The 14,675-nt window shown below is 48.6% G+C and overlaps 1 protein-coding gene across 1 annotated transcript; it reads left to right on the forward strand.

Annotated features, from left to right (window-relative positions):
- Positions 1-2,484: 2,484 nt before the first annotated feature.
- POP4 (POP4 homolog, ribonuclease P/MRP subunit) lies at positions 2,485-11,740 on the forward strand. Its single transcript, XM_082370092.1, has 7 exons — positions 2,485-2,736; positions 4,779-4,831; positions 6,493-6,716; positions 8,105-8,182; positions 8,362-8,423; positions 10,114-10,215; positions 11,210-11,740. Exons 1-7 carry the CDS (start codon positions 2,730-2,732, stop codon positions 11,344-11,346), a joined length of 663 nt encoding a protein of 220 aa, XP_082226218.1. The 5' UTR covers positions 2,485-2,729; the 3' UTR covers positions 11,347-11,740.
- Positions 11,741-14,675: the final 2,935 nt, after the last annotated feature.

The raw sequence follows: 14,675 nt of genomic DNA on the forward strand, positions 1-14,675 counted from the left end.
TGGGGCTTCCCTGGTGGCGCAGTGGTTGAGAATCTGCCTGCCAATGCAGGGCACACGGGTTCGAGCCCTGGTCCGGGAAGATCCCACATGCCACGGAGCAACTAGGCCCGTGAGCCACAATAACTGAGCCTGCGCGTCTGGAGCCTGTTCTCCGCAACAAGAGAGGCCGCGATAGTGAGAGGCCCGCGCACCGCGATGAAGAGTAGCCCCCACTTGCCGTAACTAGAGAAAGCCCTCGCACAGAAACAAAGACCCAACACAGCCAAAAATAAATAAATAAATATTTAAAAAAAAAAAAAACAACTTTTCTTGAGTACTCAACCTAACAGCCTGAATGTCTTAAAGCAGCAATCAAAAGAAACCTGTACAATTAAAGGAAAATGTTAATTGTATAATCTAAGAACATAAGGGTGTTCATTATAGAACTCTTTCCATTTTTCTGTATATTTGAAGTTTTTGACAATAAGTTGTTCAGGGGTAGAGGGAAGTCACCTGCAATGATACTAACAAATCTTGACTTCCCATGGAACTTTCACAAGGTCGCTAGTGGGAAAACATGTGTATCCATGTTTGAAAGTTTATCACTGATAGCTATAAAAAAGAAAAAGAAATTTAAGAAAGTCTTATTTTCACTGAATGAAATTTAGAAAATAGACCAAAAAAAGAATCTCTCATAAGTTCACTTACACAGCTACAGAAACTTTCAGTATATTGTTATATTTTTTCCAATCCTTTTTGTGTATATACTATTTGGTTTTATACGTTAATATTTTGCAAACTTTTCAAAAATTGTATGTAATTTGTTAAATGGCTGTATGGTATTCCATTATCTGTTATATAAACATACCATACTGTAGTTCCCAAACTTAATTACTCAACGGAGTCACCTGGGAACATTCTTTGGGACCCACCTACTAAATAAGAATCTCCAGGGATGGCAAGGAATATGAATTTTTGAAGCTTACCCTGTGATTATAATGCATTTAATTAACCTACATACTTCATTTGTTTAATCCACTATTTTCAAACATCAAGTAGTTTTCAAATTTCCGCCTAAATGACAATCACAATGATAATAATACCTGTAAGGACAGGTATCTCTCTGCATACATATACAATTGTTTCCTGAGGACAATAAAGTGGTTTGTTCGTTTTTAAAAAAGACTTAGTGATCAGGGAACTATAGAGTAACTGCAGCTCTGGGAGTGCTTACCCCACCACAATCAGGGAATTCTAGGGAAGACTTAGCAGTCATCCAGGGCTGCCTTGACTACTCGAGAAGGGGTCAATTGGGAGTTAAGAGTCCTAACAACCCTAGAAAAACTCTCAGAGACAGAGGTCTGCCTTCTCCCTTATCTCCATAATCACAAAGGTCCTGCTCAAAAGGGCCCCCTTGAGTATAACACTGAAATTGGCTCTTGCTGTCTTCTGCTGCTATTTTAAAAAAACAGATATGGTAGTTCACATAGTATGGATCCCCAAGAGCAGTTTCTCAAACTTAGTTCCATAGACTCCTAAGTATTCTCAGGCATCTGCAAGTGCAATACGTTTTGGTTTAAATGTTGTGTTTCAATTGTGATGGTCATATACATATAAGGTAAATGCTAGACAAGTCACTCAATTTCAGGGCCTGCAGTCTTATGTTTAAGATCAAAATGGCACAAGGTCACCACCACTTAAGAAACTTAAGTCAATGTTTCTCAAACTAGGATGCGTGGACATACTCCCAGGGTTCCCTGAGAAATTTCTTTTTCTTTAAAAGGAGTTTATACCATACTGAAAGGTGAGAACCACTAGCTTAGAATACAAACCATATTGCTTTTCTTTCCCGAGCAGCACCCTGCCTATGCCCAGCACTCAGTAAAAGTTAAGGCTGCACAGTTCTGTGCAGCATCGGGTCTCATCTAAGAGGTCTCCACCAGGCCTTGCAGGCACACTTCTTGAACCCGTCCCCAGGGCAACGAGAATCAATTCCTTGCCTTTTATCTTACTGACAGAAACTAATATGCCGGGTCTCAAGAAAACTTTCAGAGACTATCAAGTCCAACCCCACTCACACAGTACACGGGAAAAGTGAGGCCCAGAGATGGGAAGTGCCTTAAGCGAGATGACACAGCTAGCTAGCAGCAGAGACAAAACAAGAACGTAAGCCTCCTATCCCAACTTCAGTGCCTCGGCTGACGTGTGGAGAGCACGATTAGGGATCGCACAGACCTCATTCCCACCACCCTCCCCATCCCATGACCACCCTCCCCTGGTCCCCAAACTCCCTCTGTCCTCTCCAAGTCGACTCGCCTCTCTCTATTCCAGGCCTTCACAAGCATTCCACACTCCCCAACTCCAACCCTACTGCTTCTGGCCTTCCCTCGCTTACAAAACACACACTGAGAGAGCCCCACCACGGAGAGTCAGTTTCAGAACCCGCAGCAGTCCTCCGCGCTGCGGAGTCCGCTGCGAGGCGCATGCACCACCCTAAGTCGGCGCGCGTCGGTGACGTCACGGACAGCGCCATCCTCGAGCTTGGAGCTTGTGGTTCCTGATTCCGGTAGGAGCGTGTCAGTCTGTCAGCTTAGCTTACCGCGCGACTTCGGGCACAAGGAATCTCTCCACCGCAAACTTTGACGAGAGAGGCTGTGGTGGTCGAGGGCTGCTGAAGAAACTAGAGAGAGGTAGAGAGTGAGCGACGCCTGGAGAAGACGTCAACAGAGCGCACCGGAAGCGGTCCGAGAATGAACAGTAAGCCGTGTTGAGGGTCACGAAATTGGAGAGGGGTGGGATGTTAAAGAGTCGGAGACTAGGGCTTCCCTGGTGGCGCAGTGGTTGAGAATCTGCCTGCTAATGCAGGGGACACGGGTTCGAGCCGTGGTCTGGGAAGATCCCACATGCCGCAGAGTAGCTGGGCCCGTGAGCCACAATTACTGAGCCTGCGCGTCTGGAGCCTGTGCTCCGCAACAAGAGAGGCCACGATAGTGAGAGGCCCGCGCACCGCGATGAAGAGTGGCCCCCGCTTGTCACAACTAGAGAAAGCCCTCGCACAGAAACGAAGACCCAACACAGCCATAAATAAATAAATAAATAAATTTAAAAAAAAAAAAAAAAAGAGTCGGAGACTAGGTGTAGATACTGGTGGGTGAAAAGGGTCGCTGCGGAGTCCGAACGGATCTGCTGTGGAAATTGTCCCGCCTTACCTAAGTGTAACTGTGGCCCGGAGTCCCGGTTGGCCTGCCTAATCTCTGAACTATGTCAGAGCTGGAGGCAGGTTCTCTCCGGGGGCTGCTCAGTAGTAGTGAGTGGTGCTAGAGGTCGGCCCAAGGCCTTGGTACGACTTGGCCACTATCTCCCTCTTGGCGTGGTCAAGGCCCTGTTCCTCCCTGCAACCCGGTTTCCCCTTTTGTAAGGGACTGATAATGATGCCTGCCCAGCCTGCTATTCTGTGAATCACCCTTGTCTGGTGTAAAGCGCAGGGAGCGTGCTGGGGATTGATGCCACTAGCCCAAAGCTTTGAGAGTTGAGCAGAGGTGTGCCAAGGAGGGGAGCAAGCACCCAGGGCATTTAGAGGCAGGGGCATGACACCGTTAAAACTGGATTTTGAGTTCCACCTCTGCCACTCCCTACCTATGTGATCAAGTTAAGTGTCTCAGCATGTTTTAACTTCAGTTTTCTCAGTGCATACTAGGAATAATAACTCCTTTAAAGGATTGTTCAGAAAGTATAATGAGATAAAATATATGTAGCTTTTAATCAGGGGCATGGCAAGCAATGAGGGCTCAATAACTGTTAAGGTGTCTATTGTTATAGGAAATAAAAGACTTCTGGGTCTAATGCAAGGCACCTGTGACAGGTACAGAGTCATTCCTGGGGTCCAAGCCCTGCAAGTTGCTCTCTACAGACAGGTTTTAATCCCTATCTTCCGAGAGAGAACCAGACTCTATATAAAACTTGTAACCACTTTGGTTTGCTGGTTCAAATGTACTCAGGGAAGCACAGTAGAGCTGGGATGGAATTTATAGACCGTGAACCAAATTTTCTAGTCTTTTGGCCCTTAAACCAGGCCTTTGTCTCATTCTTATTACATTCACACCCATATTCTGTCCCCAGTGCCATGGTTTTCTCCTTCAGACAAATTAAGAAACAGGAGTGTGAGTTTTTAAAGGTTAAAACCACATTGAGCAATGTGTATTTTGAGCTTGAAGAAAGATCTGTATTTTATCAGTTTAGGACACCATCAATTGTATAATACATCTCAGTTTCGTAGATATTAAAATGTGGAGAGTCTTTTTTAAACATCTAACAGTAAACAAAATGTAATAGTTCCAACTATCTTCATCCTGGAAAGCCCTGTCACATAACTTTTAAATGAGTTACATCATTAGACTTCTAGAGCAACTGCTTAGGCTCCTAACCTGTGGTATTTTAAACCAGGGCAGCTCTAAGTATCATCTGCTGAGCTTCAGTAGCATCTGAGAACTTGTTAGAAATGCAGGATCTGAGAGTGGGGCCCAAGAATCTACATTTTAATAAGTTCCCAGAGATTCTGACACACATTCATGTTTGAGAAGCACTATTTTAAAGCACACCATTGGAACTTCTAGCACAGATGTGGCTGGAGGGTAGGGCAAGAGGCATCCAAGAAAGCTTTGAAGCTGTGCTCATTGTATTACCCCCATCTTCTGTCTCTGAATAAGCATAGTTATTTTCATAGTTATAAAAGTCTTAGGTCTTATAGCCATAGCCAACAGAGTTGATCATTTCGTGTTTGTCTTTTTTAAATCCCCCAGGTGTGATCTACCATGCCTTTTCTCAGAAAGAGGCAAAGGAGTTCGACATTCAGGTACAGTGCTTGGCAGGAGGTCTGGGAGCAACAGAGGTGACGACAAAGATGGCTCAGTGGCTTCTTAACCGTTATTGCTGTTTTAGATGTCCTTTCCCACATTTCACTCCTCACATTTCCAGCAGACATGTTAGGCTTAATCAAGGTTTGTTGTTCTGCTGGCCTCCTTTCCCATTATACCAGAGTCAAGTTTGGTTAACTGGGATTTCTTGATCTGTGTCATCTCCCACTGTGTAGGGGACACTAGGCTATGCTCACCTGACACCTGCCGTGGCAAGCACTGTCATTTGACCTTCTTCCTGTGCCCCTTTCACTCCTGAAGAGGGCAGTCAGATCACATTTCATAAGTGTAATTGATGGATCATGTCTGAGTGCTACAAACATTCTTTGTCAGTTTGGCAGAAGCTTCACTGGTGACTCATAATGAGGGAGTTGCTTTTGAAATCAAGATTTTGAAAGACTGATACACCTTAATTTGCCTTCTCCATGAAAGATGGGCCACTTAGGTATTTAAAGAATCAAATGTCCTCTTATAGTAATAATACTGATAATAATGAATTTTTACTTTCTAAAAGTACAAAGCTGAAGCTGACTGCCCTCCTTACCATGGGATACCATGAAGAGCGTGTGTATCACATCCTTATCCCCACCTCCCACCCATCCACGTGCCTGCTTCTGCCCGTGAAATGAGAGCTTGATTACTATTGACACATTAGCCGCAAGGTGTTTGCAGCCCAGTTAGTGCAACAAAGGTCCAGGAAATGGCGCCGTCAAGAGGGAGGACCTCAGTAGACTGTGCTCCCCAGGGCTGTGGCAAACATGAGGGCAAAGCATCCGAATGAGGAATAGACTGGTGGAACTCCAACTTGAGAAACAGTGATGCTTGTTCTTTCAAGAATTACACACAATTTATGATAGTTACTTTGCCCAGAAGTCCTCTGTAAGTGCAGGTGCTCAGTCACAGTCATGTGATGCTCTGCTGTATGTGGAAAAGAGTGAACACATGGGGCTAAGGTATGCTGACAGTTTATTTCCTCAAGTGATGCCAGAGCAGACCAGGAAAATAGCCATGCTGCATCCACAGGCTGGAAGCTCAAGTAAAGAGTATTACGATATGGCCACAATGTCAAAATCCCTACCTGCTGCGGCTGGGCCCACCCTGGAGTGCTTGGTTATGCCATTTTTCCTAGTGTTGGGGTCATTTCCTTCAAGGCCATAGCCTGGCTCTACTCTGAGCTTGCCTTCATCTGATCATGACAGTTTAAATACCGTTGTCATACATTTCTCAAGGATGAGAGAAGTCTTTTATTCCAAAGGTAATGTTTTTTTTTGTTTGTTTTGGTTTAATTTTTTCGTTGTTGTTTTTTGTTTTGTTTTGTTTTTATTCTCAGAATAACCTCAGAGAGCAGGGTAGGAGATTGGAGTTTGACGTGGCTGTTTTGTGTGGCAGTTAGGAATTGGCATTTGAATGTGACTTTCACATCTGGCCAGCTGGGGGTAGCGAACACGCAGCAGATGAGAGGCTGTGTGAGCCTCAGTGGGTAGATAGGTGGGTCAGTGAAGGCGGCCCATCTGCTGTTGCAGCGGTGTTGGGGAGGGCCTGGGGGTCTGGGTAGCCCCAACCAGAGCTGTGAGCACCACATCATCTTGTTCTCATGCAGCACCCAGGAACCCAGCGGGCCGAGGCCTTTGTGAGGGCCTTCCTGAAGCGGAGTATGCCCCGCATGAGCCAACAAGCCCAGGAGGACCACCTGCAACGCAAGGCCGTTGTTCTGGAGTACTTCACTCACCGGAAGCAGAAGGAAAAGAAAAAGAAATCTAAAGGCCTCTCTGCCAAGCAGAGGAGGGAGCTGCGGCTCTTTGACATTAATCCAGAGCAACAGAGGTATGGCAAGCCTTTCCTGCCTTTCCACCCCAGAGACTTAATCTTCCTTGTGTTGAGTATGGACTTGGGAAGCTAGGTAGCCCCTGCTCTGCTTAAGCTAAGAGAGCCTCTCCCACTTCTGCCACAAGGGGGCAGGCTTCCCTTACCAATTCGGACTGTTTGGGTTTGGCTTTTCTGCTTGGCTTCTGTCCTGTCCTTAACTAATAAGACCAGTGCCATAAGCCATGGGCAACAGACTATTTGTCTTTCAGTTTTCTTAGAAAAAGAGGAACTGATATTTCTTAACATATATCTCTTTGTAGCTTCTAATAGCACTAGACAGAATCACCCATTGGGGTCTTATTGCCAAAGAACGTGCTGCCCACATGTTTCAGAAGTTTCTGAAGGAGACACGTCACTCTCTGTGGGAGAACATGTTTCTCCCTCCAGCTGACACTCCATCCCTCCTTGGCCGCGGTTCTGCATTTGCATGTCTTAGGACTGTTCCTATGCTTTTGCTCCAAGATCTGTAACCAGATAGCCTCCCACATCCCACAAGACAGAGTCTGTCACTTTGTTCATGGCCCCTCTCACAAAGTCAGCTGGGCTTTGGGAGGAGGAAGGGACTGCTGCCTGCCCCTGGTGTGCCTCGCCCATGTCCCCACCAAGAGAGTCCACTTTGGGTTTGAGCCTGAGGTTCTCATTTCTCTAACCAGTAGCTTTGTTAAATGGACTCCCCGTGAAGTGCCAGGAAGGCCCGTTTGGGGTCGTCTCACCTGCTCCCTCTCCTTCACCCCGCCACTTCTCACTCATGCTCCAGACAGACCCTGTCACCTTGCACGGGGACTTATGACAACCAGCAACTCCTGCTTACTGAGGGCTTACTGGGTTCAGCTTCCTGTAACAGAAAACCTCAAAATAGCAGTGGCTTAAATAAGATGGAAGTTTATTTCTCTTGTGAAAAGAAGTCTAGATGAACACCATCCTGGGCTGGTGTGGTAGGCAGTTCCACAGCCATCAGACAACCAGGAGTGTAGCCCTGGGTGTGTCCTTGCTGCTCCACCATTTGTAGGTGTTACTTCGTGGTCGAAGATGTCTGCTTGAGCTCCAGCTGTCATGCCTGCATCTAACCAGCAGGAAGGATGAAGGGGCAAAGGAAGGCAACGCCTTCCTCTTCTCATTAGCAAAAACTTAGCTTTGAGAGGGTTCTACCAGTGAGGAAACTAAGGTTTGAGAGGTGAAAGTACTGGATTTTAGTGCAGTTATCGGGAGTAGAACTAGAATTTGCACCCAGGCCCCAGTGATCCAGGTCATGGTCCTTGGCATCAAGCCAAGCTCTGTGCTCTTTGGATGTTATAATCCCAAGCTCACATTGCCTAACGTTTTACCTCTATCTGACTTTGCCACAGATACAGTCTTTTTCTCCCTCTACATGAACTCTGGAAACAGTACATCCGGGATCTGTGCAATGGTCTCAAACCAGACATGTGAGTTACAATTCTGAAGCCTTGCCCTTTGAGGCAGAGCCCAAGTCTTAGGATCACTGTAAATGCAGCTTTCGGAGCCTGCTATCAGCACTGCCTGGCTGCAGAAGTTTGTAGACCTGTTTACTTCTTTCAGAATTCATTATCATGGTATACATTATGGGCTTTTGTTTACCTCGTAGGCAGCCACAGATGATTCAGGCCAAGCTTTTAAAGGCAGATCTTCACGGCGCTATTGTTTCAGGTAATTTGCCTAAGAGCACATCATCTGGATGCCCAAGCCATCATTCAGTGACAATTCCTTGCTATGTGGATATCCCTACATCGCCAGCACTTAGGATGGATGATGACTATGGCTGTCTTAGCCAATTCTGGCCACTTGTTGGATACTCTAAATGGCCTCTGTGTACCTTCTCCACACAGAAGACCCCTGCTGGTATCCCAAAGGACACAGCAGCTGCTGGCACTCACCCACAACCTGGTATCTTGAACAGCCCCATGGTTTTAAATGTCGGCTATGGACCAACAGTTCCCAAGTTGTCATCTCCAGCACAGACCTTACCCTTGAACTCCTTGAATTCAACTGTCTACTGGACATAGCCACCCAGACGTGCAGTAGACATTGTAAACTATACTTATCCAAAACAGAACTCTGGGCCTCTCCTCAGATCAGCCCCTCCCCTGGCCTTCATCATCTAAGTTGCCCCTGAGAATCACCTATAGTAATACCACTGAGTACTACTGAGTGCCACTAATACAGTGCCACTATTTACCCTGGTTGTTCAAGCCAAAAACCTAGGAGGTATCCACATTTCTTCTTTCCTAATTGCCTACCTCCAATCCATTAGCACGTCCTAACACCCAAATCTAAGCCACCACCGTCTCCCCTGGATTACTGCAAAGCTGCCTAACCCTCTCCCTGCTGACACACTGCTCCTCCCCTGACCAGGCAGCCAGAGTGAAGATTCTACAACAGAAATCAAGTTGTGTCCCTTCTGCCTCCTTACTGTGGTCTAAACAGCCTGTCCAAACTCCTTGGGCACAGGTCTAACCATACTGGCCTGCTTTCTGCTTCTCACCAGGCCTGCCCCTGCCACAGGGTCTTAGCATTTGCTTCTTCCCTCTACCCAGAGAGTTCTGTGTGCTCAGGGACTGATTCTTTCTCATTATTCAGGTCCCTACTCAGATGTCACTTCCCAGGGGTCTACCATAGCTAAAGATGACCCCACACCCCATTACCCTGCCCTTGTTTTTTTCATAGCACTCATCACTATCAGAAAATACAGTTGTCTGGTTTGGTACACATTACCCCTCCCCCTATTAGAACAGCAGCTTCGTGAGAGCAGGACTTACTACTGTGCCCAGCACCTACCTAGGACAGTGCCAGACACATAGGAGGCGTTCAGTGAATGTGTATTGACTACACTGGGGGATGGGTTGGGGGAGGTGAGAGGCCTGCTGCCTGTGGTGGCAGCTCACTGCTGGGTCGCCTATAGTGGGCTCCCATTCTGTCCAGAATTCAGGAGGTTCTGGGAAGACCATGATGAACAGGCGTTCATTCAGGTCCTGTAAGTGAGGCTTGGCCCTGCCAGAGCAACCCGACTGTGGGCCTTGGTGGTGCTAGATACACGTGTGACCTCTTGGCTCCAGAATCCTGCCCAGGACCCCTGTGGCAGCAGGCCTTCCAGAGGACACCATATCAGAGCACAGAGGCTGTAAAGCCACCGCCAAGGGATTGGGAAGCCTAGGTTCTCATCCCACTTGGTCGCTGCCCAGCCAAGGAGCCTCCACCTCACCCTGCCCCTGTGGGTGGTCTTTCTTCCTCTGCTGGCTCAAGGTTGGGACCAGAACCCACAGCCCCCGCAGGCCTGGCTGCCTGTGGCTCCCCTAACACCACAGAGGCCTGAGCCCTGAACCACCCTTTTCCTTTGCAGTTACAAAATCCAAATGCCCCTCCTATGTGGGCGTTACAGGAATCCTTCTACAGGAAACAAAGCACATGTTCAAAATTATCACTAAAGAAGATCGCCTGAAAGGTACGTAACTGGATGGCCGTGGGCTGTGGCCTCCCCAGCCGATTTGTCGGCCCTTTCCTCATGGCTCTAAAGCTCAGTTTGGCCTTTCAAGTCAGCACAGATTGCAGGTACCTGCTGACCTTACATTCCAAGCCTGCAGAGACCATCCCAGCACCCAGGGCTCTCCCTGAGGTCCTCATGAGCCCAGCCAGCAGCCTTGGCCGGATGTGATCAAGGGAAGGAAGGGCTGCTTGGCTGTGCCTCCAGACACCTGGGTCTGTTTCCAGGACTGGGACCCTCCACCTGCCCAAAGGCTGCTGCCTCCCAGAGGATTGCAGCTAGACAGATAGCAGGGACGAAGCTAAGGTAGCGCCTGCCCCTGGAGTTCCCAGAGCCAGCGCCCTTGGTGGTGATTCTCTGGGTTCCAGGGAAGCAAGTGCAAGCTCATCCGCCTGGTGTGCTAGAGCTCACTGCTCTGGCAGAGACTAGCGGCCAGTCTGTCAGGATTTCCACACCCCCTCCTTGCCCATGAATCCAGAGATTTCAAAACCACAGCGGGAGGTTTTTGTTCCTTTAATTTTTTGAAGCTTGGTTTTCTTGTTGCTTTGTTCCATTCCCCTCTATATTCTTCTGCTCTCATTTTAAACCTCAGAAAGTGGTGTACAGGTTTCCCCAGTAAGCATAAAGCCATGAGTCCATCTGAAAGTTATGTGGCAAGACCTGTTTCTGGCAGTTTTTCTGGGGGTTTCTGGTTTTGAGAGTTTGGTTCATAGCCTTTGACCCGGAAAACTAGGTGTTGAGTTATATTTGAAATGTGAATAAATTGGCCTTTTGGCAGAATAATCCCCTTTAATCCTGGTGCTGTTACCTTTGTGGGTTCCTCCATTTCTTATTATCTTTTCCTATTAGCTTGTTGTATTTTCTAATACAAACATCTTGGGAATAATAGTCTCCACAAAAGTGAACTTACTGCCAGGATTTTTTCCCTCATCCTTTTTCTCCTGCTTTTTTTTAGTTATCCCCAAGCTAAACTGTGTGTTCACTGTGGAGATCGATGGCTTTATTTCCTACATTTATGGGAGCAAATTCCAGCTGCGGTCAAGCGAGCGTTCTGCGAAGAAGTTCAAAGCAAAGGGAACAATTGACCTGTGAGCTCTTCCTGCCTAAGGGAATCGTTTATGACAGCGAAAAACTGGAAACAACCTGAATTACCCACCTTTCAGGGAAGAGATGGTCGGGCCAGTTCTGGTTAGAGACCACCTCCAGCCGGTCTAAATCAGAGTTAAGGACGTTTAATCATCTGGGAAGAAGCACACTGCACTGAGCACAGAAGTCAGAGACCACAGGGATGTGTCTTTATAGATGCTCTTGTTTTTGTATTACTCCCATGGACAGAAAAGATTGGCAGAAAACACCAGAATTAACACAGGTTGACTTGAATAGTGAGTTTATTTGGTTTTTCTTTTTCATACTTTTCAGTGTTTTCAGAATGTTCTATGATGAATGAGTTGTTTATGTGATAATAAAATATGCATGTGGGCATGAACAGGCTACAGGAGTGATTCCTGCAGCACCGCCAGGATGGAAGGGAAGGGGAAGCCCGAGCTGTGCCTGGCTCGTGCCTTTACTTTTGCTCTGTCATCAGGCACCGTGTCTCACTAGTTCAGTGGTGCCCTGCTTCTTTGATACATCACTTTAAATCATGCCTGCTGTCGAACTCTTTGACCTGAGGTTTACTTTGCTGCTTCAAGAAAGTTGAAGAGGAATGAGTGGTGAAGTTGCTCAGTGACTTAGGGCCCATTCAGGAGTTCAAACTGAGGTGGACCACAACGGCAGAATGCCGGGCCTAGGTGTGCTTATTGAAGCTTGTTCCAGTATAAGGAGCTTAAGCACACAAGAGTGTTCTCAATTCCTGAGTCTGTTAGACTCCAAAGGAAGGTGGGCTGAAGGGAAAATAAGACTGGAGCTCTTCCCAAGGCCTAACCTACTAGGAAAGCCTGAGTCCCCAGCAGTGGCACCTTGGTTGACGTCTTAGTCCCATTTTTGCTGCTGGAAGCCGTGGCTCTGCAGGCTCTGCAGTCTGACCCTAGCCCTCTGGGCAGTGTGCCTGTGGGCCAGTAGACGGGCCCTTCTGTGCAGGGCCTGAGTACAGACTGGCCGAATGAGGACGGGGTGGGGACCAGACTTCCAGGGTCTGCTACCAGGAAAGCTACATGGCTCAGATGGCCCTATCGCCCCTTTCTTTTGAGAAGCAAGTGTTTGCTGACCAACAGGGTGAGGGCAGAAGCATTCCTGGCGACAAACTGGCAGCAAATTCATGTGCTTTTTCTTCCGCACCAAGAGACGCAGCAATGCCAGAGGCTTCACTGTGTCAGCATTTTGCGCTCAGACTCCACACTGGACGAGAAACACCACAGTGGAGGGGAGAGCGTAAACACTGACTTCACATTATTGGAGGAGAGCAAGAAGACCTAGCGGTGCCTCTGCACCTCCTGAAGGCCGAGCGCGCCCAGGGTCTCCCACGGACGTGCCCGGCGGCTCGACCCCGCTTCCGTCTGTGCATGGTGTCCCTCACTTACCAGGAGGGTCTGAGTCTCCTTGGGTGCTCTCCCCAGTCTAGCCATCACTGCCTGTGATTGGGAGCTCAAGTCCCAGCACCACCTCAGACAGGGCAGCCTGACCCAGTGACAGCCCTCGGGTGTGACCACAAGGTCACTCGTACTCAGAGCACTCGTTTGCCCAAGGCCTCACAGCCTGAGACAGGTAGAGCTGGGATTTGAACCCCATAGTCTAGCTCCAGAGCCACGGGTGGCCGCAAGGATGAGAAGATACTCCAAAGTGCATGACGTGGTCCTTTTATTACCTGGGTTCCCACTGAGGGAATCTCTGGTCTTCCGTGTAATATGGCTTCTGTTCTTCTGGGTATCTGAAAGTGCCACACTGGTAACAGCATAGGTGCTATAATTTCCTAAACCCCACTGCTCTCACCCACCCCTCTGCAATGTAAAAGGCGGCCAGTGTTGTGTAAATGTACAGTTGCTTTCCAGAAAAGTTGTTGGAACCAATTGCCATGTGAAATCTGTTTTTCATTTGGCACAGACTCAAGTTTCCATGTGAGTGGCTGTTTAATTTGTAGACTTCTCTCCCCCTCCCCAGGGAGACTCGGTGAGAACGCTCACCTGCCAGGAAGCTGCTGCTACGCATGTCTGTTTCTGGGACGCCCTGTTGTCCCCAGGCCCACTTAGCACTGGGTCCTGTGCTCCAAGGACCATGCCGTCCTCCCAGGCAGAGGAGGGGGTGAGGAGGGCGCAGGCCAGGCTGGGCCCTGGCTCTGAGTGAGCGTTCCCAATGAAGCTGCACTAATCTCTGCATATGGAGGCGCACAGGGCTGGCCGTGTCCCCATGGCTGTGACACAGGGCTTGTCATGGAGAGCGGTGTGGTACTCTGCAGTCCAGTCTCTCCCATCTCCACTCCCCAGGGAGCAGGACCCCAGCAGAGCTGGGGCCTTTGACATGTAGGATACCTGTGAGACACAGCTAAATTTGCCTTGTGTGTAAACCTTCATGCCCGGGAGAACTCTGACCCAGAGAGGCCCGTGTAGCAGCAGAATGGTTAACACCTCAGGACAGGATGGAGGAGGCCACGGGGTCAGGAGACATCAGTCCAGTGACCCACTGTTCCCCAAAGAGCGAGTGGGCCCCAGGCCCTTTACATCCCCCAGGGCCAGCTCTGTGGAGGACACAGCCGCACTGTAGCGCCTGCAGAGGACAGGTCAGAGCCTCTAGGGCAGGAAAAGAGTGAAGCACCTGGAGGGTAAGAGGGACATGATGGGCCACGGCTATTGTATTAGCCCGGCCTGCTGTAACAAAATACTGCAGGTGGTGACTTAATCAACAGACATTTCTTCTCTCACTGTTCTGGAGGCTGAAAGTCCAGGATTAAGGTGCCATCAGGATTGCTGTCTGGGAAGAGCTTTCTCCTCGGCCACCTCACTGTGTCCTCAAATGGCCTTCTGTGTGCACTCAGGGGCGGGGGGGTGGGGAATCTCTGGTGTCTCTTCCTTTCTTACAAGGACACCAGTCCTATGGAATTAAAGCCCCACCTTTATAACCTCATTTAATTTTAATTACCTCCTTAAGGGCCCAGGGCTTCAACATAGGAATTTGGAGGGAACATAATTCAGTCCGTAACAGCCATGGAGCTGTCCCAGCTGGGACAGACTAGTTGTGCCCCCCACCCTGACCCCCATCCTCGGACACTGGCCTGGCCTGGCCTTCCCACACCCCCATATGGAGTGCTTGGACCATTAGCCAGCTCACCCAGCCCAGCCGCTGGACCCTGAGCTCCCGTCACCACAGGATTCTATGACCTGCTCAGAGAACTTCAGTTCAGCTTCTCCCTCCAATACCAGGAGCCCTGAGGGGGCTAGGTCCCCTTACATTTCTGCAACGGCTGAAATCCTCTTCCCTCGCCCTCTTGT

The sequence above is a fragment of the Balaenoptera borealis genome (genome assembly GCF_965194805.1).
Source record: "Balaenoptera borealis genome assembly, chromosome: 19".
NCBI classification, from domain to species: domain Eukaryota; kingdom Metazoa; phylum Chordata; class Mammalia; order Artiodactyla; family Balaenopteridae; genus Balaenoptera; species Balaenoptera borealis.

Coding starts and splice junctions, on each gene's coding strand:
- POP4 (XM_082370092.1), top strand. Junction 8,183..8,361: donor AATGGTCTCAAACCAGACAT/GTGAGTTACAAT, acceptor TTTACCTCGTAG/GCAGCCACAGATGATTCAGG. Junction 8,424..10,113: donor TCACGGCGCTATTGTTTCAG/GTAATTTGCCTA, acceptor TTTCCTTTGCAG/TTACAAAATCCAAATGCCCC.